The 23,912-nt window shown below is 41.4% G+C and overlaps 1 protein-coding gene across 6 annotated transcripts in view; it reads right to left on the reverse strand.

Annotated features, from left to right (window-relative positions):
- Window positions 1-23,912, reverse strand: part of smg7 (SMG7 nonsense mediated mRNA decay factor) — a 113,759-nt gene that overhangs the window by 68,137 nt on the left and 21,710 nt on the right. For 5 of the 6 annotated variants that reach the window (XM_060930976.1, XM_060930952.1, XM_060930941.1 and 2 more), the window contains exon 2: window positions 9,708-9,881. The exons of the other annotated variant lie outside the window; for it this stretch is intronic. In XM_060930976.1, the coding sequence (XP_060786959.1) occupies window positions 9,708-9,881 (174 nt within the window). The remainder of the gene's footprint in view (window positions 1-9,707; window positions 9,882-23,912) is intronic. 6 annotated transcript variants of the gene reach the window in all.

A 23,912-nucleotide genomic window follows, 5' to 3' on the forward strand; every position in this document is an offset into this window, starting at 1 on the left:
ATTTGAAAATAATTACCAGTTAGTAATTTGTCGTGCGTGTTCTATCTGCTAAAGATCTGCTAATTCTTCTTTGCATTGATTTTTCGTCTATCTTATTTTTGATTCTACTTCCGGTTAGAGCGCCCCTAGCGGTGGAAGAAAAAATCCACAGAATAGCCGCACCTTTGTATAAGCGGCATGGTTCAAAACCTAGGAAAAAAGTAGCGGCTTATAGTCCAGAAAATACGGTAATTTTGTACAAGGCCATCTGTCTACTAGCCTGGGAAATCCCATGCTGCTTTGCACAATCGTTCCGATCTGAAAAGACAGCATGGAAACTATGGTCTAAAGGCTCGCCTGAGTTAGGGAGCCAATCAGAGAGTGGGGAGGGGTGGAAAGACGGTGATGCGTACTACTCGACAAACGGAAGCTTGTAGTTTATTTGGGACTGCTTACGGATCACATTTAACATGGCGGCGAGCGATACGAACCAAACTTTCGATCAAGCTTTAGACACTGTTCTGAATAGTTTAGAGCGAAAGTTTGTTTTAAAAAAAGAACAGCGTTTGGCATTACAGTCTATTTTTGTTTTGCCTTCTCTTTCCTTTTCTTCTTCGTCGCTCTAACTACGTCACCGGGTACAACTGCCATGATTGGCCACGGGCTACGTATACGCCAAATGATAGACATTCGCAACGTCCAATAAACGGCCGTTGACAATCGTAAACCACACCTCCCCTACGAGAAATTCAATAGGCGGATTCCAGACCATATTTCACTTGTGATATGGTCTGGTGTTAACCAGACACACTGTCTACAGCAGAAAAAAATAAAATAAAATGCGTCTGGAAAAAATCCCAAGGGAGTCTGGAGCCAGATTCGTGATGTTACCTGCAGAAGCGCCAGCAGGAGCTTTGCACGGTTTCAGTGCACAGCCTGTGTAGACCAAGCGCTCCCATTTCTCTCTCATCGTCCGGTCTTTTGGGAAACGATGAGTACTAATCCCATCAAGATTGGTGTTGCTACACCCTCCTACGATACATCTGTTAACCATTTTAATAATTACGCGATAATGTTGAAGAAATGTGCAGAAAACCACCAGGTCGTTTTCTCAAACAAACCAGCGCTGACGTAGGATTCAGAGGGAGGCGTCCCGCACGCGACGTCACCAAAATCAATGTTTGCCAGGAAATCCAAATGCCAAGTTCTGTCAGAGGCGGACCAATTCAACAGGCTCGATTTCAACTGAATTTTTCTGGTATTGCGCAAGGGAAAAAAAAAATTGCAGAGAATGCAGAATGTTACAGATATTTGACCAAAGTTTAATATAAAACAGGAGAATGACACTGATCTCGCTCCTGAATTTACCCGTGATCTGCACTTTAACATTTCAGCTTTTCCGTTTTGCTCCCGTAATAGCAGAACACAGATGGTTTTCAGCATGAGTGAGAATGGGGTACATGTCAGGAAAAGGAACCGGAAATGATCCATAAATGAATAGATAAAAATGCAAGTAGCAGCAAAAGGTCAGTGAGCAAAGAGCACAAGCGCAATACAGCTCTGCAATAAATGGATCATTCATATTTCATCGTAGCACATACACCAAGCTCAATTTTATGGGCCAATACATGCATCATATCCAGGTCACATTTATTAGATCATATAAAGATATTTATTTCACCCCTCGTGACAATGGGCCTCATTTATCAAGATACACACAGGCCATTTTATTAGGTACACCCATCCACCTGCTGTTTTATGCCGTTCTCGAATCAGCCGATCCCTTGACAGCAGCACAATGCATAGAATCATGCAGACACAAATCGAGAGCTTCAGTTAATGTTCACTTCAAACATTAGAATGGGAAAAAAAAATGACCTCAAAGTGTGACTTTCACTGTGGCATGGGTGCTGATGCTAAATGGACTGGCTTGAAGACATCAGAAATTGCTGATCTGGGGTTCTCTCACACGACAGTCTTCTCAAATTTACACAGAATGGTGCGAAAAACAAAATACAGAGAGCGACAGTTCTGTGGGTGGAACCGTCTTGTTGATAAGAGGTCAGAGGAAAATGGCCAGATTGGTTCGAACTGCCAGGAAGGATATAGCAACTCTACAACCGTGGTGAGCAGAAAAGCATCTCAGCATGCAACAGCAGAAGACCACGTTGGGTTCCACTCCTGCCAGCCAAGAACAGGAATCTTAGAATCAACTAGGGGTGTGCATTGGCACAGCCCTCACGATTCAATTCGATTACGATTCGGAGGGTAACGATTCGATTCAATCCGATTCTACGATGCATTGTGATGTGTTAAAATTTTACTGAAAGCAAGGCAAATTTTTCAGTAGTCATGAGGCAATACAAGCAGTCAGATACTGAACATCATTTTATTGGCTGTTGTGTGTATCACTCCTGTTTTAAATAAAATAAAATTGAATGTTATAGAGTTTCAAATATGAAAAAGAAAACAAATTACAGCTGTTTAGTGTTTTTAGCATTAATAAATAACCTGTCTCTCGCGGTCCTCTTCCTCCGCCCCAGCCATCTTGCTAAGCTAGTGCTCTCTCGACTGGCGTGCAGCTACAGACTGCGCATGTCTGTGATGTTGCTCCGGAAACGCCCACGTAAGTTTTTTTTTTAAATATGCTGAATCGATCTGGCATGTTGCCGAATCATCCATGCCCTGCATTGCCGAATCGATTATTGTTGACACCACTAGAATCAACACCACGTTCCTGTTAAAGTGGCCGGTGAGTGTACATGAACAGACTGATGCATTGCTCACAAAGGAAATTTGACATTTGTAAAAAATCCTGTATATTCAGGAGAAAAAAAAAAAAAATTTCATAGTGGAGCTCCTCATGCACAAAGCATCATACTTAAGAATATGGTAATGCACTGACCCGTATATACAAATGGCGACCGTGTACCACCGCAGGGAACCTGATCGCAAATTCAAGGCAACGTCTCAAACACTTGACCACCCGACAACAAAACCTGTATCTTTATTCACATTACACAGATGAGATTTTATGCAGCGGGTTTTTTTTTGTTTGTTAAATTAACATGGGATTTCAGGGTTCCCCCAGGTCCTGAAAAATATTCTGCACTTTCTTCCTTGAAAAATAAAGTCCAAAAAGTATTCACCTTCTCTTAGTCTGCATTTTTTTTCTTCGTTACCGACTTATCAAAGTGGACTTAATACAGGTTTATACCAGCCAAACTGGCACAATTCAAATATTTGTACAGATACAGCTAGACCTCTCCATTATATATAAATTTTGGGCTCCACTCCAGCCTCTAATAAGAACGACTTGGGCTTTGGGCAGCCTGTGCACCATCATCTTTAGTTTGAGGTCTTTTTCACATGGAATTATTCAAAAGAGGTATTAGAACTAGGGGTCGACCGATAATCGGCCTGGCCGATATATCGGGCCGATATTCTGCATTTTTAGGGTTATCGGTATTGGCCATAATTTCCACCGATATGCCGATAACATGCCTTTTTGCAGCCATTTCGTTCCTAACGCGACTGTCACTGCACGTCCTTTCCTGCACTCGCCTCTCTGAGTTCAAGAACACGGTCCCGCCCACCACAACATCTGATTTGTTTGGCACGAGAGATATAGCCAATCGACACGTGTAGCTAAACGCTGTGAACTGTTTCAAGGCGGCCGTATGGGCACTCGGGCAGAAGCAGATCCCACTTCTAGGTAAGGACACGCTGCTTTTGCTGCAATAAGTCACAAACACACAAGTTGCAAAAGCACAACATTATATGTTTACATTCTTCATCTACTACTCGTTAACATTGTCCATTTGCCTCTGTGTAGCCAGGCAAACTTAGCTTACGGAAGGAAGCACTTGAATTAGCCTACAACCAACTAGTCTCGCTGAAACTACATGTAATGCTTCCTTCACTACAATATAATCCTCCTAAATTGGGAATATTAGGCTTGGGAATTAAAAGCATTAGAATGTAGATGGTTACTTGTTAAGTTGTTACATAATAGGGAGTGATAGCCTACTTTATGTTTGATTTTACTTTTTAAAAATGCTGCAGGCAGCTCCCTACACTTGGTTTGTTATTTAAAAAACTACCTGAAGTTGGTAAGTCTTACTTAGTTCTTAGTGTAAAAGAATCCAGTGTGTATTTTCATTTATTTTCCACTGAAAATGGTGAGCTGTAATATAGTAGGGAGTGATTTATTTTTTTTATTGGTGAATATTTTATTATTATTTTATTTCTCATTTTATTCTGTTTGACTTTATTGTACAAATGCTGCTGGCATCTCCCTGCACAAAATTTCATGTTCAATTTTACAATTAAACATACGTTTCATGGATATGAAGGTCTGTGTCAGTGTGTGTGCTATGTTTAATTTCATGTGAATTATAATGTTTACATTTAATCGGTTGCACATATCGGTTATCGGCATCCCAATTCCATAATAATCGGTATCGGCCCAGAAAAAAAAAAAAAAAAAAAAAAAAAAAAAAAAAACATATCGATCCCTAATTAGAACACCCTTTACTTTAACCTGATTTATAATTGAACAGAATCGAGAAGAATCTTACAACAACCAACAGTGAAGGAATCCGAATTTCCTGTCGATTTACAAACTAAACATAGCAGGACACCATGTTGTTCATCATGCGTTAGCAGCTATTGAAAAGACCAGGGGCCATGTCAAGTTTTCCTGGGGCTTATATTTCAGGTGTTCTCCACTTTTCAAAAATAAAAAGGTGGTGGCAGGGGTTTGGGGGCCGCCTAGGCCCCCAACAGGGTCCAGGGGCAGAGCCTGGCTGACAGACTTTGGGCTTTTTTGACAGTGAAACTGGCCAATAAATGGATAGGAAACGCTAAATCATTGTTAAAATTATTTTACAAAAAATTGTACACATCTTTGTTGTCAATGTGAGACTCATTTGACATTTCAGTTAAGGCTGATGTGCCTCCCTGAATTAATTATATTTTCTGCTGTGTGAAAACTAAAAGAACTTCCGTGCATAAACAAAATACCCAATTACAATAAATGCAAACATTATGTGTATTGTTAAAAAAAAAAAAATGTTAATTGGGTGAAACCACTCCAATCCACGTACGAGCTGGTGCGCGTGCCCGAGACTGGCACTACAAAGCCACCCTGGCCTCTGTAGCTCGGGTCCTTCGGCCCAGGAACCCTGAAGTCCTGCAGTAAACCACCACAGTGAAGCAACAGGAAAATGCAGCTCTCGCCTACACAATCACAGATACGTGAAATAAAAAGGCCTGAACTTAACTAATGTGTGCGTGCGCTGTTATATTACTGTAACTGTGTACAGTCAGAAAAGACGATAGAGGAGCGTAACCGTTGCACAATAACGCTACAAACACCCGCAAAGTTATTTAGCTGCTGGCTAGCTGCAGCTTCCAGCGTTACTATGTGTCAGTACAGGTAGTCGTCGACTTACGACCTATGCAACTTACAACCGATCAACTTCACGACCATCTGGTTATGACTGGCAAGTGTTTCCCAGCTGAGCGCACGACAGTTTCCGCCCCAGCTCCAGGCAGCGCCTCTCGCCGCATACAACAGTTTCCACCCCAGCTCCAGGCACATGCGCAGTCTCTCTTGCGCTCCGTCATAGTTTCCGCCCCAGCTCCTGGTTTATGAAACGAGCAAATGCTCCCGCCAGCCCGAGCGCTGCAACAGCTGATGACGTAGACGACCCACAGCCAAGCACCAGTGATGTCAGCGGTCACTAAGTTTTGTATTTTGCTATGTTTCAAACTAAAATGTTTTCTATTTTTCACACCTGTATTTCGTATTTGTTTTGCACATATTAAACGAATTGTACTGTACGCAGTGTAGTATGCAGTGTTTGACTTAAATCAAATGAGCCAAGGTAATGAAAGAAAGAAGAAAATGTTGATAAAATAAGACTAAGATGATTACAATATCATTACACATCACAATAAACTTACGGTCATTTAACACAGGCCGACTTACAACCGGTCAGTTGTAAGTCAACGGCGACCTGTATAGTGTACTGTGGTGCGGTGTAGTGTAACGCAGGGATAGACCTCGATCTGCAGAGCTCTGGGTCACAATCTGTATGCAGCCGGCTGGAAGGTTTTCTATTGCAATCGCGTGGCCACTTCAGGTAGCCCCGTACGCATTCCTTTAATGGTCTTCTGCGTGTTAAATAGTTACAAAATTATAATAAAGTGAACACTTTACGATTTATTTGGTGTATACTGATGAAGTTACCTTTTTTTTTTGGCCAAGGGAAGGGCAGTGGGACAGAATTATAACGTGGTGGTGTGCCACTTTAAAATCGCCCGTAGAGAACACTATTTTTAAGGGAGACTGGCATCAATAGGTTCACGAGGTTATATCTAGCAGCGCTCATCCCAAAGCGTGGCTACGCGGTGCTCCGCTGTGCTGTGCCATGTCAGCACAGTACGGTCACTTTCACACCCAAAAAAAACAAACATAAATTGAACAATGCAGAGTACTTTCCACACTTAAATATCTCCTATTCCCCTTTAAAAAGGAGTACTAACTATAGAAATATGAAGATCTTGTAATTATATAGGTCTAGACCATCATGGTACTCAACCCAGAAGTGAAATAAAGGGTTTCGCCGCATGCCATTCACAACCATCCATAAAACCACGTTCTCAACGCTGTTCACTAGATGCCACCGTTATGCCTCGGTCACAACCGGCCATACGTGCTCCTACGGCCGGTCTACGTGCAAGAAACGCACGGAGGACACGCGTGTGACGTGCTGATCTGAGCCGTAGACTGGCCGCAGAGGTTCTTCGTCATGTCAAACTCTACGGGCGCTTACGTTTTTTTCAGGTTGCAAGACAAACTTACGGCCAAACGTGCGTCTTTCTCCACGAACAAACAAACAAAAAAAAAAACCCAAACACAGCGATTTGGGAAACGCCAAAAAATCGTACGTCCGGTTGTGACCTAGGCTTTACACAATTTGACCTCGATTCTGTTCCTGGCATCAGAAAATGAAGAGGCATGCTATGAAGCTGCCCAAAAATCACTGAGCATTTAAAGTAAGTATACTTGACACTCTTAGTATCAGGTCCGGATTCAGTAGCCAAGATGTTGTCACGTGCATGAACCTGTCTCGTGCTAGATCCATTCATGATTAAGTTGCAAAACAGCATGCGTTTACTGCTGCTGTCAGTTCAGACGTGTGTGGGTGATAAAAACGGCACACTACATCTACGGCATTAGCATACGACAACACGCTACAGTCTCCCATTGCACACGATGCTCAGTGACCATTGCTGTGGAGTGTGGTTCTGATGTGCAAAAGAAAGTGTCCCAGGTGAAGCAGCTGGTCAGTACTGGCAGTAGAAGAGCTTGAAACTGAAACGCAGCTGGCCAGTACTTGCAGCAGTGACTTCTTATAATTATTAGTATCCTATGATTGGCTAATATTGAATGATGGATGAAGTTAATCTGCATTTCTAGGCCTATTTTGTTCAAGATTATTGCACCAAAAAAAAAAAAAACCCTCCTTCAAGTTAAATATTTCTCTGAATTGACTTTTCAGGGTTTTCATTTCAAATATAATTTCTCCTTAAAGGAACAGTCCACCGTACTTCCATAATGAAATATGCTCTTATCTGAATTGAGACGAGCTGCTCCGTACCTCTCCGAGCTTTGCGCGACCTCCCAGTCAGTCAGACGCAGTCAGATGCGCTGTCACTCCTGTTAGCAATGTAGCTAGGCTCAGTATGGCCAATGGTATTTTTTGGGGCTGTAGTTAGATGCGACCAAACTCTTCCGCGTTTTTCCTGTTTACATAGGTTTATATGACCAGTGACATGAAACAAGTTCAGTTACATAAATTGAAACGTAGCGCTTTTCTATGCTATGGAAAGTGCGCACTATAATGACAGGCGTACTAACACCTTCTGCACGCTTCGGCAGCGCATTGATACGGAGCTCAGATATCAATGCGCTGCCGAAGCGCGCAGAAGGTGTTAGTACGCCTGTCATTATAGTGCGCACTTTCCATAGCATAGAAAATCGCTACGTTTCAATTTGTGTAACTGAACTTGTTTCATATCACTGGTCATATAAACCTGTGTAAACAGGAAAAACGCCGAAGAGTTTGGTCGCATCTAACTACAGCCCCAAAAAATACCACTGGCCATACTGAGCCTAGCTACATTGCTAACAGGAGTGACAGCGCGTCTGACTGCGTCTGACTGACTGGGAGGTCGCGCAATGCTCGGAGAGGTACGGAGCAGCTTGTCTCAATTCAGATAAGAGCATATTTCATTATGGAAGTACGGTGGACTGTTCCTTTAAATATTCGACAAGGTTTTTAAAAAAAAAAAAAAAGGCAAATTTAATAAAACGTTAAATTGTGCCTAAATCAGCCCGAGATGGCACCAGAATATCCGATTTGCAGGCTCGGATTTCAAAATTTTCCAGGGAGCATGCACCCAGACCTCCTTAGCATTTCGCATCAGTACCACTGCTCCGAAACCCCCCCCCCTCCAAGGGAAAGCCCTGTCTAACTTTACAACAAGCTATAACATCACCCACACACATTCAAAGGTTATGACATCTTTACTACTGATTTTTGCACTGTTCTTTTTAAACTTATGTACTTCGCTTTGTCTCCTGATTATTAAAACTATGATCAACACCCATAATGTTTGAGGAAACTGAGGCACGCATCAACTGACTAGGAACATTTAAGTGATATTTATCAGTTTCATAAAAATCTCACTCATCTCTTTCTCCTTTAGGACCACAAAGACACCAATTCTAAGCTACATTATTATATTACAACATTCAAAAGCCCAGATGACCTCCAAGTCAGTCGTTTTCTATTCATCCAGGGCTCAACATTAACTTTTAAACCCACTTGCCCTGGGGGGCAAGTGGGGGTTAATTTCCACTTGCCCACTATTTTGCGAGTACTACATTTTTTTAAAAGGAAAAAAAAAAACATAGAATAGTTGTGAATTGCAACATAAAATGAAGATCACACATTGAGCTGAAGTTTGGTTATTGGTTACTTTTTACTTGTAACGGACAATAACAATTTTATCCAAAATAGTTTTTCCTGCCTTAGTCGATTTATTTCCATTTCACATGCATGCAGCTGTTGTAAAGTTCAGTGCGTTTGTGTAGAACTCTCTCAGACTGTAGGTTCATTGCTCAATAATGTAGAAATCAAAGTTTGTAAGAAGAAAATAGGGTGCCAAGACTTTTGAACAGTACAGTGTTTGAGAATTTCATCCTCTTTTTTTGCATCACCCATCTCTAGGTTTTAAAAAAAAAAAACCACACTGCCTCATGACAGACAGAATAATGTGAGTTTAAAATTGTTTAGCGTGTAGGTTGTGGGTGTTTTATACAGATCTGGCAACCTGTAACTGAATCAGTGCAGCTGGTCTGTCATGATGCCGCGCGCTTTTTTTTTTTGTAAATAAAGAGATGGTGGATGACAAAGCTCCAGCTCTCTCTGCTCTTATTCTGTTCTTTCAGGATTTATCGCATGTGTCACTCCTTGTTGAGTTTTTTTATGCCCGAGTTGTTTGAAACCAATCTGGGTTTTCTGTGTCGAAGGAGGAAGCGGCTTCACCTTTAAGAAAATCCAACACTTTCATGAAAAGAGCTAACTCGAATGCGAGCAGGAGAAAAAAAAAAAAAAAAAAAAAGATTCTGAAGCAAACTCTTCCATACTCACTTCCAACTTTGTTTTTGTAAAATACAACTGTGAATTTCTCTGGAGTTTTCAGGCTGAGCTCCTCTCCTCGTATTCTTTAACCACTCATTTCCTCGTTGTTCTTGAAGCATTTGCTTCCATTTGTTAACAGTTTTCTTGATAGCGGGGAGACGGTAATGCCTTTTATCCATTTCTCTGTTTGAACAAACAAAAACAGCGCAAAAATTAACCATATTGAAGACAGATGAAGCCTTGCTTGCTTGAAAGACGGTGTCTGTCTGACCCCAGCTGTAATTATCACGTGATGCGTGACGTCATGCACAAGGGGTCTACAAACAGAACGCGTACCAGACTACAAAAGCACGGGTATATAAAATAACTTGCAAAGCAGTAAATGAAACCGAGACTAAGAAAACAGCCAAGACATAATGACATATGTAGTGAGGGATGCTTTTAGGAACTGAAAGATCAAAAAGCCTAATTTTTGTCGTGCTAGTCTGTAGATGCTCATTCCAACTTGCCCGATCGGGCATGTCGGGGACATATCCCACTTGCCCAGGGCAATCGGGCAGTCCTTAATGTCAAGCACCGTCATCTCATGGTTTTTTTGAAAATGAAAATACCCAGGGACTACAGCCCAGAGTGATGGGGCCCAACAACGCCACAGCGTTAGCCACAGGGACTCAACACACCACCCAAAACACAGCCGTTCAGTCGCTTGTGCGGCTGACAGCACTTTCACTTTGGCATTTTTACCTGACCCCTGTATTACCGACACTGTCCGATACGCCCAGGGACGGTAGGGGCTCCAAATGCGCCTCCCTTGTGGCGGTTTCAGCCCTTAAATCATCTTCAGTGTTTGAAGAAGCTCGCCCAAAAACTTCACCAGCTTAGGCTGCGCCATTGTTGGGTTCACACAGAGATAATTCCATCACCACACCAGCCCGATTAAGATGCACTGCGATTGGTCAAAAGCTTGGAGCTCATTATGTGTAGTCGATTTTTATTGGTCATAAGCACACGCTCATTGTTTACACTCTGGCTTCCCAAAGTCTCTTCACTGGGGTTGGATTTCGGCAAACGGAAGGATTTCTCGGGGGGCGCTTATGATGATGATGAAAAATACATTTGTCACTGTGACAACTGCTAATAATTTCCTCATCACTAATAGACTATTTATCAATGACGAGCACCCTGGGATTATTTACTAACATTTCATGGAAAACGTTCACAACGGTTTCATATGAAAACTAGTTAAAACAGGTTTATTAGTCCACTAGCTTGTTGGGCAGTGGACAGTTGTCATGTAACTGCGATAGACGGATGCAATCGCAGGAAGAGTTTTACTGAAAACACGCTAGCAAACAGATCCAAAATGGAGACAAAGGCAGTGTCAAAAAACAGGCAGTGGTCAAGTGAGAGACAGACAGAATATCAAAGGTGGAGACAAAGGGCAAAATCAAAAATCCAAAACAGTGTCGGAAACAAGAATATCAACATACTGCTACAAAAAGCTTGGTACCTTGAGACACAAGATAGTGTGCATACGTCGCAAAGCTTTTGTATAGTGAGGGTCCTTATAAGTGCACGCTGTGATTACGCGCTAATCCAGAACAGGTGCAAGGCAATTGGTCCGAATGCACGAGTAGCAGCTCAAAGCACATCGCCACACACGGACATTACACAGTCACTGACAAACTTCATATCCTGGACCTTCTAAAGCAGGGCTCAAAATTCGCGGTGGTCCGGTCGCCCGAGGAGACTTAATTTGTCATTTGGCGGGTAATTCCTGTCACTAGCCAGCCCGGCTGGCTAGTTGAAAATAAAAAAATATATATATGAAGCGAAGATTCAGACACACCGTCAACTAAAGCCACCACATATTAAGCGTGTGCCATGTCTGTGTTAATCGATATGTTTATCGGCAGGATGGAAACTACCGAAGAACTCCGAACCATATCGTGTACGAGTCAGGCTGTCGTTTTTTTCACGACTGCGCATGCATATAATGCATCTCGTTAAATATCGCGGTAATCACGTGTAGTATTGGACCAGGTGGGTGGAGCACAGAAGCACGGCAGGCCAGAACAGAGTTCTCAATGAACTATTTATTGCTAGCTTTTCAGCCTTTTATCACTTCGCGCATGCGCACACGTTCTGGTTGGGGAGAGTTCCCTTTCTCTACTCTCCTCTCCTTTAAAAGGGCGCAGTCACTGGGGGAGATACACAAACAGGTTAATCCCCATCAGGTGCAATGATTCCATCACTTACCTTCCCTGACTCTGCCCTCCATTCACAGACCAACGCTTGGCCACGCCCCCGCTGCCACATCACGTTATCAAATTCAGATGTGGCCACATTATCGCCCATTTAAACACGCGTTTTTGTTGCTGTTTACATCTACATCTGCCAAAGCTACGTTGCGATGTGGAATTTTCTGAAAGGTGTACAGAAATATGGAATCAATTTTGTACCAAAATGTTCATACAATACTTTTGAAATATCAAACAAAAACCACAAATCAAAATACAAAAAAAGTGTCAATTTTTTTTAGACTGGCAAACAAATTATTCGTGTAATCGTGCAAAATATCAGTCTATTACTCCTCAGAAACCTTTTATTTTTGTTCCGCGTCTTTCTCAGTTTTGCTTGACGTAACTTATTCTGGTTGCGATTCCAGCTTTCTCGTTTGCGCTCCCTGACTTTTTGCTTGCAGTTTTGGCACAAACTTCACATGTGGGCAGGCTGTCCAGGAATGCATTCCCATTGGCTAACTTGTGTTTGACTGACAGCTACGCTCAGCGATTCCCCCAGAGGCTGTTGCGGCCATTTCCTACTCGGATTCTGGCGGACTGTTTGACGAGTGACCAATCCATTGACGGTAAACGAGGATCGAGTGGACTTCAGTGGCGACTATGATATTGAATTAATTCAACAAAGTGTAAATTCAATATCATAGTCGCCACTGAAGTCCACTCGATCCTCGTTTACCGTCAATGGATCGGTCACTCGTCAAACAGTCCGCCAGAATCCGAGTAGGAAATGGCCGCAACAGCCTCTGGGGGAATGGCTGAGCGTAGCCGTCAGTCAAACACAAGTTAGCCAATGGGAATGCATTCCTGGACAGCCCGCCCACACATGAAGTTTGTGCCAAAACTGCAAGCAAAAAGTCAGGGAGCGCAAACGAGAAAGCTGGAATCGCAACCAAAATAAGTTACGTCAAGCAAAACTGAGAAAGAAGCGGAACAAAAATCAAAGGTTTCTGAAGAGTAATAGACTGATATTTTGCACGATTACACGAATAATTTGTTTGCCAGTCTAAAAAAATTGACTTTTCTTTTTTTGTATTTTGATTTGTCGTTTTTGTTTGATATATTTCAGAAGTATTGTATGAACATTTTGGCACAAAATTGATTCCATACAGAAACCGCCAGAGACGGGGACAAAGCGATCTCGGTCTGAAGAGGAGAAACGACAAAGGACTTATAAGCAAACGTGGGAGCAGGGTAGGCCTTGGCTGCGATACGATTTTTATGGAATAATTAATTTTTTTCAAGTTGATTCCTAGTCAATATGAAGCTCCTAATGCTTTCTCTCTCATAAATGGTTAAATACAGAAAGCATGTTGGACATATTTTGGGTGCTATAGTCATGACAGTAAGTATATTTGTTTTGAATACTCATACACCAAGTTGCCAAGTTTCCCAATACATTATTATTTGTTGATATTATATTATGGTGCTCTGTGTTGTTCTCATTTATGTATTTAACAACAGTATTAAAATACTCGGGTCTTGAAATAAATGCACATTAGTCATGAACAATGGTAACTACTCTCTTTTTTGTTATTTTTGACAGAAGTAAAATTCATACATGAACAAATTTTGGCGAGTTGATTTTCTGTTTGGAGAGTTACCTGGGAAGGTAACTAGTCTGGCTGGCTGGCGAAAAAAAAAAAAAAAAAAAAGAATTTCGAGCCCTGTAAAGTGTAGTGAGAAATAGGGCTGCACGATATCAGAAAAATATGCGATATTCGATAACATGACTGAATATCTCGATATCGATATCACGATAATTAAATAATGTTTTTCTTACCTCTACTCACCGTTCTGCCCTGTATCTAGCATTTAAAAAAATAAATAAATAAATAAAATAAATAAACACCCAATGCATCGCTTCCATTCCAACATTATTTTTTATTGGAAAAACATGGCTACACCTGCAATGGTGTCCATCAATCATCTTTAAATCTCTGAATTTTTGTGAGTGCAGCAGAAAATGTCTTAAGTTGAAGTAAACAAAAAACTGAAAACTACATTACATTAACATAAAGCATTCAAAATGGCAATTTCAGCGGCTCCCGGGAGATGAAGGTGAGCGACACAGATTCACCATAAACTCAAACACAATCTGTTAATAACACATGCGGGTGAGAGAGCAGTGGTGTGTGTGAGTGAGAGAGTGAGCGTGAGTGAGCGAGCGGTAGTGTGTGTGTGTGTGTGTGTGTGTGTGTGTGTGTGTGTGTGTGAGAGAGAGAGAGAGAGTGTGAGTGAGTGAGTGTGTGTGTGTGAGAGAGCGGTTGTGTGTGTGAGAGAGAGAGCGCGGTTTTATGTTTTTATGCTGCTGTACAGCAGTGTTTGTCCCAGTGAGCCGCCCCACCACTGTTTTACAGGTACATGTCTTGCAAAGTACCTGAGTTTGCAGTACGTCATCCCTCCTGAATCCAAAGTACTTTTTTTTTTGGAAACCAGTTCCTCCTCACACAAGTTTGTCTCACCACACTTGCTACTGCTTCCGCCATCACCACGAGGATTTTACTTGTTTTGCAATAGGGGGCGGAGTTATCCTGTGGCGCTTGTTGACATTCAAATGTGATTGGATGGCACAGAAAAATGTGCCTTTTATCGAAATTTAAGTAATTTTTGCGGTGTGTATCGCAAACTATGATATCGCGATATCGATACTTTTTCGATATATTGTGCAGCCCTAGTGAGAAAGCAACGAATTTGTTTAAAGAATATGGTATCCTGAAAAATCTCAACTTTTAATGCAAAAGAACAAAAGCTCCAATACTTAGTCAACACGATGGGCTGAGAAGAAAGAAGACGCTGCAAGCAAACAGCAAATGTGGCATTTCCTTTTTTATATATATATATATATATATGTATGTATGTATGTATGTATGTATGTATGTATGTATGTGTGTGTGTGTGTGTGTGAGTGATTCCACGCTTATGGGTACATGAACTTATTTTTAAAAATTCACCTAAAACCATTTCTTTTTTTACCATCAGGTCACAAAACATGTAATCTTTAATGAATGATATGTTAAAAGATAACTTTAATTTTCTGAGATGTAATAAAAACATATTTATATGCCGAAGTCAAGCCTATGAGTTCCAAAATGATGTCTGTTACATTACTTCTGTTACGATTGTCCATCTCGCGTCTGTTACAAATTAATTACAATCTAGCTCTATACCATGTTAATCTTATTGAAAGAATATGTATGTTTATTCTACTACACACGTTTATTAATTATATTTGCTAAAACATCACCTTCCTATGTTTCAAAAAGTAATTCTACATTGTTAAAATTGAGAATATATATGTCCACAACACTTCTGTTACGTTCTGACTTTGGCATATAAATATGTTTTTATTACATCTCAGAAAATTAAAGTTATCTTTTAACATATCATTCATTAAAGATTACATGTTTTGTGACCTGATGGTAAAAAAAGAAATGGTTTTAGGTGAATTTTTAAAAATAAGTTCATGTCCCCATTTCAGTACCCATAAGCGTGGAATCACTCATATATATCAGTGAACTAAATGCAAATATAAATTAAACACGGTTGGTTTTGTTTTACACAAGAGTGAGTGAGTGGTGTGACAAGTGGGTCAATTTCTCCGTTACAAACTTTCTGGTATAACAAAATATTTGGACGTCCACCAAGGAGTCGGTTATAGCAAGGTTGCAACGTATAATGATGTAAAGTGAAAGCGCTGGTTCCCTGCTGTCCACCAGGTACCCGGCAGAGTCACAGCATAAGAAATACGGTGGTGGTGTTTCTGGCACACGGTGTCAAAGAAAGGATTAAGTATGTATTCGTAACTGCGATGTGCATCTCATCATTGGCATCACTGTCACAAGACGGTGCAGCAATTTAGTGACGTGAAATACATGACACAACCTGATGATTCATATGCCTCGTTCAAGATACTACGTCATGCATGACGTGGCGGGCTTTCCCCGTTTGCACAAGGCATTGTGGGATACAAATTTGAAACGGGAGAGAAAAATGGAGAATGTGAGTGGGCGAATGAAAAGGAGACATTATGTCGCAAAGGAAAGGAAACGCAGGACCAAACAAATAAATAATCGGCGGTCAGCGAGCACCTTGGGCCATTATTAAAAAATGTTCTGTTTCCGGTCCACTGGCCGGGTGAGTGCCGTTTGTGCGGTTGAAATTTTTTTTTTTAACGCCAGTTTGACATTTTTTTCGGGTTCGTAAATCTAAAATCAAACTTGACATTTATGCATTCCCAGGGCTTTCCACTAAGGCTCATACAAGCCAGCCATGACAAATAAGTAGCCAAACACAAAATAAACTCCTGTGCACGCAGTTCCCAGGATTAAATGTATTTTCCACAGACCATTTATTTATTCACTTTACTCAAATACAAAGTAAAATGGCAGTAAATCTTCTTTCTTTTCTTGCGTATTGCATCATGAGGCGTTCCTGGCTTGTAAATCTCTTATTTTCGGTGCATGACACATTCACGCAGCTGAGCATGTTATGAATTAACAACGATAACGGTCTGCAGTGGGGCGACACAATTACACACTCAGCGAACATTTCTCCATTTGTGTATGAAAATACACTCCAACCACTCAGTTTGGTTTCATTTACAACAAATGGCCCTTTTCCACTACCCTTTTTCGGCTCACTTCAGCCCGACACGGCTCGCGTTTCGACTACCTTAGAGCAGCACGACTCAGCTCGCTTCAGCCCTGCTTAGCACCCAAAACTCACACGGTTTTGGAGTGGGGCTGAAGTGAGCCAAACCGAGCCGAGGTGGGCTAGGGGCGTGAGGAGACACTCCCCTGTGCACTGATTGGTGAGGAGGAGTGTCCTCACATGCCCACACACGCCCCGCGAGCACGCTGGGAACCACCATCTGTAAACACCGTAAACCCGGAAGAAGGAGAATTACGAATTACAAGAATTTCTGAAGCCTTATGCGCCTCGCCTCATCTATACGCTCTTGCCAGTATCTGTCCGCGTTGTCGGTGACAACAAGCCACAGCACCAAGACCAGCAACACTAACGACTCCATGTCCTCCATGTTTATTGTTTACTATCCAGGTCGTGAGACTACCGCTTAAAAGCTCACTGATGTCACTGTTTGCGCTGCTTAACGACATCACGTGACGTCCACCCACTTTCACTAACTCCACCCAATGTGTCCACCCACTTCCAGCCAGCACGGTTCAGCGCGGTTGTAGTCGAAATGCAACTCCAACAGCCCCGCTCAGCTCGACTCAGCACCGCAAGGCTCAGCCCGACTCAGCCGCGTTGGTAGTGGAAAAGCGGCATAATGGTGTTTTTTGATGCCAGCACGTAATTGAACGAGAGAAGACTGGTTTACCGGAGACAAATAAGCGTCATCTCTGCTTCTGTTCCCTCCGACGGCCCCGACACACTACTGCCTCCGCCGAGTGCGCGCACACACCGCATGTCGGGGCCGAGGATGAGTTCCTCTCCCTTGATCAACGAAGTCGGCGGGGAATTTGGGGTTATTATCGGTACAAACAGCGCGAACCACAACTTAAATGAGTGCGGTTCAGTTTGACATTATTGTCAGTCCGTTAGATAAACATTTCATTTTATTAAAATCGAAAATTAATATTTAGAGCCTGTGGGCTACAAAAATAGTCATTGAAGTAGCCGGCTGGACTTAATTGTGCAGTCGGCTGTATGGCCGGCAGCCGGCGCTTGTGGAAAGCCCTGCATTCCGTGCAGAATATAGAACTGAATCAGCTCTGCGCATGCGCTGTGTGGCACAAAAAAACGGCAGCCACCATGAAGGAAGGAGATCCGGAGTTTTAAAGCATTTGCTTAAGTGTGAAATCGCAAAATGGTATTCTAGCGAACAACAAAATAGTAAAGATTCAGAAAAACAAATCATTCAGTGATCTTTTTAATAGTGTAATTTCATCCGAACTCGGCCTAACGGTCGATTTAGAACTACAAAAAGTCCGTGTGTCGGACATTTTAAGTACCTTTGTAAGTTTTGCAAATGTTGCAGTCAGCATTTAAAATGCCAACTTAGTTTTTGTACAAGTTTCAGTTGATTAAACTGTCATTTTATTAAATGTGTCTGCTTTTGTAATAAAGTACTGAAAGAAAAAGAAAACACAGCATTGCGATTTCTTATCCATCCATATAGTTTAAAAAAAAAAAAAATAATAATAATAATAATAATAATAATAATAATCCCTCCCTCCCGACTGAAAATTTTTTTTGCTCACCCGGTGGACAGGAAACGGATTTTTTTTTTTTTAAGGATGGCCTCGGTGTGATCAGCTGTTCATTTAGCGACAGAATGATGGAACTGTCAGTGCACGGTCAAAGGTAAACCTGTAGATGGCAGTAATGCAACAATGGATGCCACCTGCCGTAAAACCCAAAAGATGAAAACGACGACGACGACTCAGGTAAACCTGCGCACGGACTTCCTTTGTCTGCTTGACTGCACGAAATGAGCGATTTCACGCACATTATTTGCTCAGGAATCCCCTCAAATTAAATAACTTTCCAGCCACAAAATGGACTTTTTTTTGATAGATTACAAAAATAAACATATCACAATGACCAAGTTTCAGCGGGAACAAAATTTCACCGATTTTAAGAAATTGAAAGACCGTCTACTTTTAAAGGTTATTTTTGCATGGAATTATTCGAGACAGATATTAGCACTCCCTTTAGCCTTTACCTCAGACCTGGGCATTTTACGGCCTGCGGGCCACATCCGGCCCTTTGGGTCATTCTGACCGGCCCACGTAAGGTTAATTAGAAATTACAAAATAAACGTATTTTCTAATTTTACCTCATGCATGGACTGAATGTGCATTGCTTTTATTTTAAAAGTTGTGTCCAACAAAAACACAATGCGCCCGACATGAACACGACATGAAATCCCACGAAACCTAATCCCGCGATAACTACTTCCGTAATTTGTCCAGACCAACCACAAACTTGTATGTCATCCTTCAAACGGTCCAGCCAATCATGTAGTGTGACGTCACCAGCAGGCGCCGGAGCCCGAGCCGATCTGTAGATCTGATACCTACACCGAATCGGCATTTTTGGGAGCAGGTCACAAAAAGACTTTAGCCCCCAAAATGTCCGCAAAAAGAAAGGTAGATGCCGAATGCAGGGCTTTCAATAAAACATGGACTGCTAAGTATTTATTTAGTGAAGTCAGAGATAAAGCCATGTGTTTAGTTTGCGGAGAGCAGATCCGAAAAACACCAAATGAGGTGATTAGACTACAAATGTGGGCATCATTTTTGCATGGAATTATTCGAGACAGATATTAGCACAAGTGAAATATGGTCTGGAATCCGCCTATTGAATTTGTCGTAGGGGAGGTGTGGTTTACGATTGTCAACGGCCGTTTATTGGACGTTGCGAATGTCTATCATTTGGCGTATACGTAGCCCATGGCCAATCATGGCAGTTGTACCCGGTGACGTAGTTAGAGCGACGAAGAAGAGAAGGAAAGAGAAGGCAAAACAAAAATAGGAAAACAATGGCACTGAACAATTACTGCTGTTTGTGCAAGACAAATATGAGAGAAGCTGATCAAAAGTTTGGTTCGTATCGCTCGCCGCCATGTTAAATGTGATCCGTAAACAGTCCCAAATAAACTACAAGCTTCCGTTTGTCGAGTAGTACGTGTCACCGTCTTTCCACCCCTCCCCACTCTCTGATTGGCTCCCTAACTCAGGCGAGCCTTTAGACCATAGTTTCCATGCTGTCTTTTCAGATCGGAACAATTGTGCAAAGCAGCATGGGATTTCCCAGGCTAGGGCATCATTATGATAATATGATGTATCTTGCTTGATATTGTGAGTAGAAAGACAAATATTGTGATGTCTTTATTGTGTTTTGGGGTGAATGTGACTGAAAAAAAAAAAGTACAAACATTCACATTTTGTTAACCATTGTTTTGGGAAATTTGATTGAATAAATGACATTTTTTGTAAGGCAACCTCGTTTTTTCCATACTCTTACCAGTCTTAGCAGCTTGTAAAAACTGTTATTTATTGCTTTACATAAAGAAATACAATTAATATTATGCAGAATTTAGTTCAGCCTTTTGGTCCGGCCCTCCACAAAATTCTGTTTCTCATGTGGCCCCATGGAAAAAATAATTGCCCACCCCTGCTTTACCTCAACACAAAACTTGATTTACAATTGAACAGAGTTGCGAAGAATCTCAAAACATCAAACAGTGAAAGAATCTGAATTTGCCATCGATTTACAAACCGAACCCAGAACGACACCACGTTTTATCATACACTACCGTTCAAAAGTTTGGGGTCACTTTGAAATGTCCTTATTTTTGAAAGAAAAGCACTGTTCTTTTCAATGAAGCTCACTTTAAACTAATCAGAAATGCACTCTATACATTGCTAATGTGGTAAATGACTATTCTAGCTGCAAATGTCTGGTTTTTGGTGCAATATCTCCATAGGCGTATGGACCCTTTTCACGTGACGTCACGACAAACGCGGCCGCCATTTTGGACATGTACTACCAGTAGTTTACCACAGCCAGCACTGAGGAACGACAGCAAAGAAAGTGTTTATTTTCAGCAAGACTTCCATCATGCCACTATATTGTTGTGCACCTGGATGTAGTAACCATCAACAAACAAGGCAAGGGTTATCATTTTATCGGATCCCGGTAGATGCTGACCGACGGAGAAGATGGATAGCGGCATACCAACGCTTGTGTAGTGACCACTTTGTTGGAGGTAAGACGAATAAAATTAGCCAGAAAAGGCATTACATTGCTGTTAACATTCCATTCTAGTTTACTGTAATTATGATCTGGCAGCTATTTACACCGGATCCAGTGTAAATAGCTGCCGGAGCCAACGTCCGAGGTTCCGGAGCGCGCTAGCTCGCGGCCGGCCGGAGCGCGCTCCGGCAAACTCGGACGTTGGCTCCGGCAGCTATTTACACTGGATCCGGTGTAAATAGCTGCCAGATCATAATTACAGTAAACTAGTAAATACAGTTTTCTGCATCTCGCTACTTTTTCTTTCATGTTTGTCGCCTTCCGCGCATTTAAACCGATTCGAGCCGAAGTCCACTACATGTCCAAAATGGCGGTCGTGTTTACGAAGGTCACGTGACTGAAAAGGGTCTATAGAGGCCCATTTCCAGCAGCTCTCACTCCAGTGTTCTAATGGTACAATGTGTTTGCTCATTGCCTCAGAAGGCTAATGGATGATTAGAAAACCCTTGTACAATCATGTTAGCACAGCTGAAAACAGTTGAGCTCTTTAGAGAAGCTATAAAACTGACCTTCCTTTGAGCAGATTGAGTTTCTGGAGCATCACATTTGTGGGGTCGATTAAATGCTCAAAATGGCCAGAAAAATGTCTTGACTATATTTTCTATTCATTTTACAACTTATGGTGGTAAATAAAAGTGTGACTTTTCATGGAAAACACACAATTGTCTGGGTGACCCCAAACTTTTGAACGGTAGTGTACAGTGGTTAGACCAGGGGCGTTTCTAGCTATTAAAAAGACCAGGGACATGGTCAAGTTTCCCTGGGGCTTGTATTTTTAAGAGAGATTGGCATCAATAGGTTGGGGAGGTTCTCTCTAACTTGCATATTAACCATCCACACACATTCAAAAGTTACAACATCTTTATTACTGACTTTCGCACTGCTCTTTTTAAATGTGTTGTTCACTTCAGTTTCTGTCTCATTATTAAGTTATCAACAATGTCTCAGGAAACTGAGGCATGTCTCACTTGACTTAAATATCACTAGAGCGGCTACAATTATTGACAGTCCATAATTAGACACCTTTTCAGATTTACCAATAAAACACAAATTTTACAAAAGGTGAGTTTCAGTTACAACAGTTATTATTGGTTAATCAATCAACCTGAAGACCCCCTTGCCTGAAAAGACAGCTCGTTACCAGAGATGGATTTGTTTTTTTAGCACGATCAGTAATTTGAGTTAAACCCAGACGTGATCATCGCAGGTAAGCTTGGTGGAAAGATCATGGACATGTTTTTACTCATCAAATTCACCGATATTTCATGATCTCCCTGTCAAAACCTACTTTGTTTCTTACCCTTTCATTTGACAGTCGCCATTTTGTATCTAAACGCGTGTCTGAGAAGTCAGGTGATGTTTCGATAATAGTGATCGCTTTCACTGGTGTCCACCATTATCGACACCCTGTGGAATTAAGTGGCATTTACAACTGTTATGGATCGAGCTTTGTGTAACATTGTTGAAGTAGATGAAGCACTTTTAAAAAAAATTTTAAAAAGTGCTGTGATTATAATTTCCCTCTGATTCATAACAGAATGGAATGCTTATAGAGTAGTATTTGGAATCAGATTGAAATAAATAGATTAGAACAGAATTAAATTCTTAGCATATTTAAAAAAAAAAAAAAAAAAAAAAAAATTACATGCTTGAAATGTTCAGATTTTTCGATTCCATTCAGTGTTGCCAGATTGGGCGGTTTACCTCCCAATTGGGCGGTTTTAAGTGCATTTTGGCGGGTTTTGAACATATTTTGGGATGGAAAACGTTAGCAGTATCTGGCAACACTGATTCCATTCAGAATTCTTTTTTGCAGTTTGTTGTAAATATCTACATTACAATATCAGTAGACATTTTATATTTTGGTTCAAGGCCATCCTTAAAAAAAAAAAAAATCCGTTTCCTGTCCACCGGGTGAGCAAAAAAAATTCAGTAGGGAGGGATATATATATATATATATATATATATATATATATATATATATATATATACACACATACATACATATATACACACACACACACACACACACACGGATGGATAAGAAATCGCAATGCTGTGTTTGCTTTTTCATTACAAAAGCAGACATTTAATAAAGTATGAGTTTAATCAACTGAAACTTGTACAAAAACTAAGTTGGCATTTTAAATGCCGCAACATTTGCAAAACTTAAAAAGGTACTTAAAATGTCCAACACACGGACTTTTTGTAGTTCTAAATCGACCGTTAGGCCGAGTTCGGATGAAATTACACTATTAAAATGATCACTGAATGATTTGTTTTTCTGAATCTTTACTATTTTGTTGTTCGCTAGAATACCATTTTGCGATTTCACACTTAAGCAAATGTTTGAAAACTCCGGATCTCCTTCCTTCATGGTGGCTGCCATTTTTTTGTGCCGCACGGCGCATGCGCAGAGCTGATTCAGTTCTATATTCTGCGCGGAATGCAGGGCTTTCCACAAGCGCCGGCTGCCAGCCATACAGCCGACTGCACAATTAAGTCCAGCCGGCTACTTTAATGACTATTTTTGTAGCCCACAGGCTCTAAATATTAATTTTCGATTTTAATAAAATGAAATGTTTATCTAACGGACTGACAATAATGTCAAACTGAACCGCACTCATTTAAGTTGTGGTTCGCGCTGTTTGTACTGATAATAACCACAAATTCCCCACCGACTTCGTTGATCAAGGGAGAGTAACTCCTCCGCGGCCCCTACATGCGGTGTGCGCGCGTGCACTCAGCGGAGGCAGTAGTGTGTCGGGGCCGTCGGCAGAGATAGCAGAGATGACGCTTATTTTGTCTCCGGTAAACCAGTCTTCTCTCGTTCAATTACGTGCTGGCATCAAAAGACACCGTTGGTTGTAAATGAAACCAAACTGAGTGGTTGGAGTGTATTTTCATACACAAATGGAGAAATGTTCGCTGAGTGTGTAATTGTGTCGCCCCACTGCAGACCATTGTCGTTAATTCATAGCATGCTCAGCTGCGTGAATGTGTCATGCACCGAAAATAAGAGATTTACAAGCCAGGAACGCCTCATGATGCAATACGCAAGAAAAGAAAGAAGATTTACTGCCAATTTACTTTGTATTTGAGTAAAGTGAATAAATAAATGGTCTGT

Source organism: Neoarius graeffei, chromosome 1 (genome assembly GCF_027579695.1).
Source record: "Neoarius graeffei isolate fNeoGra1 chromosome 1, fNeoGra1.pri, whole genome shotgun sequence".
Taxonomy (NCBI): domain Eukaryota; kingdom Metazoa; phylum Chordata; class Actinopteri; order Siluriformes; family Ariidae; genus Neoarius; species Neoarius graeffei.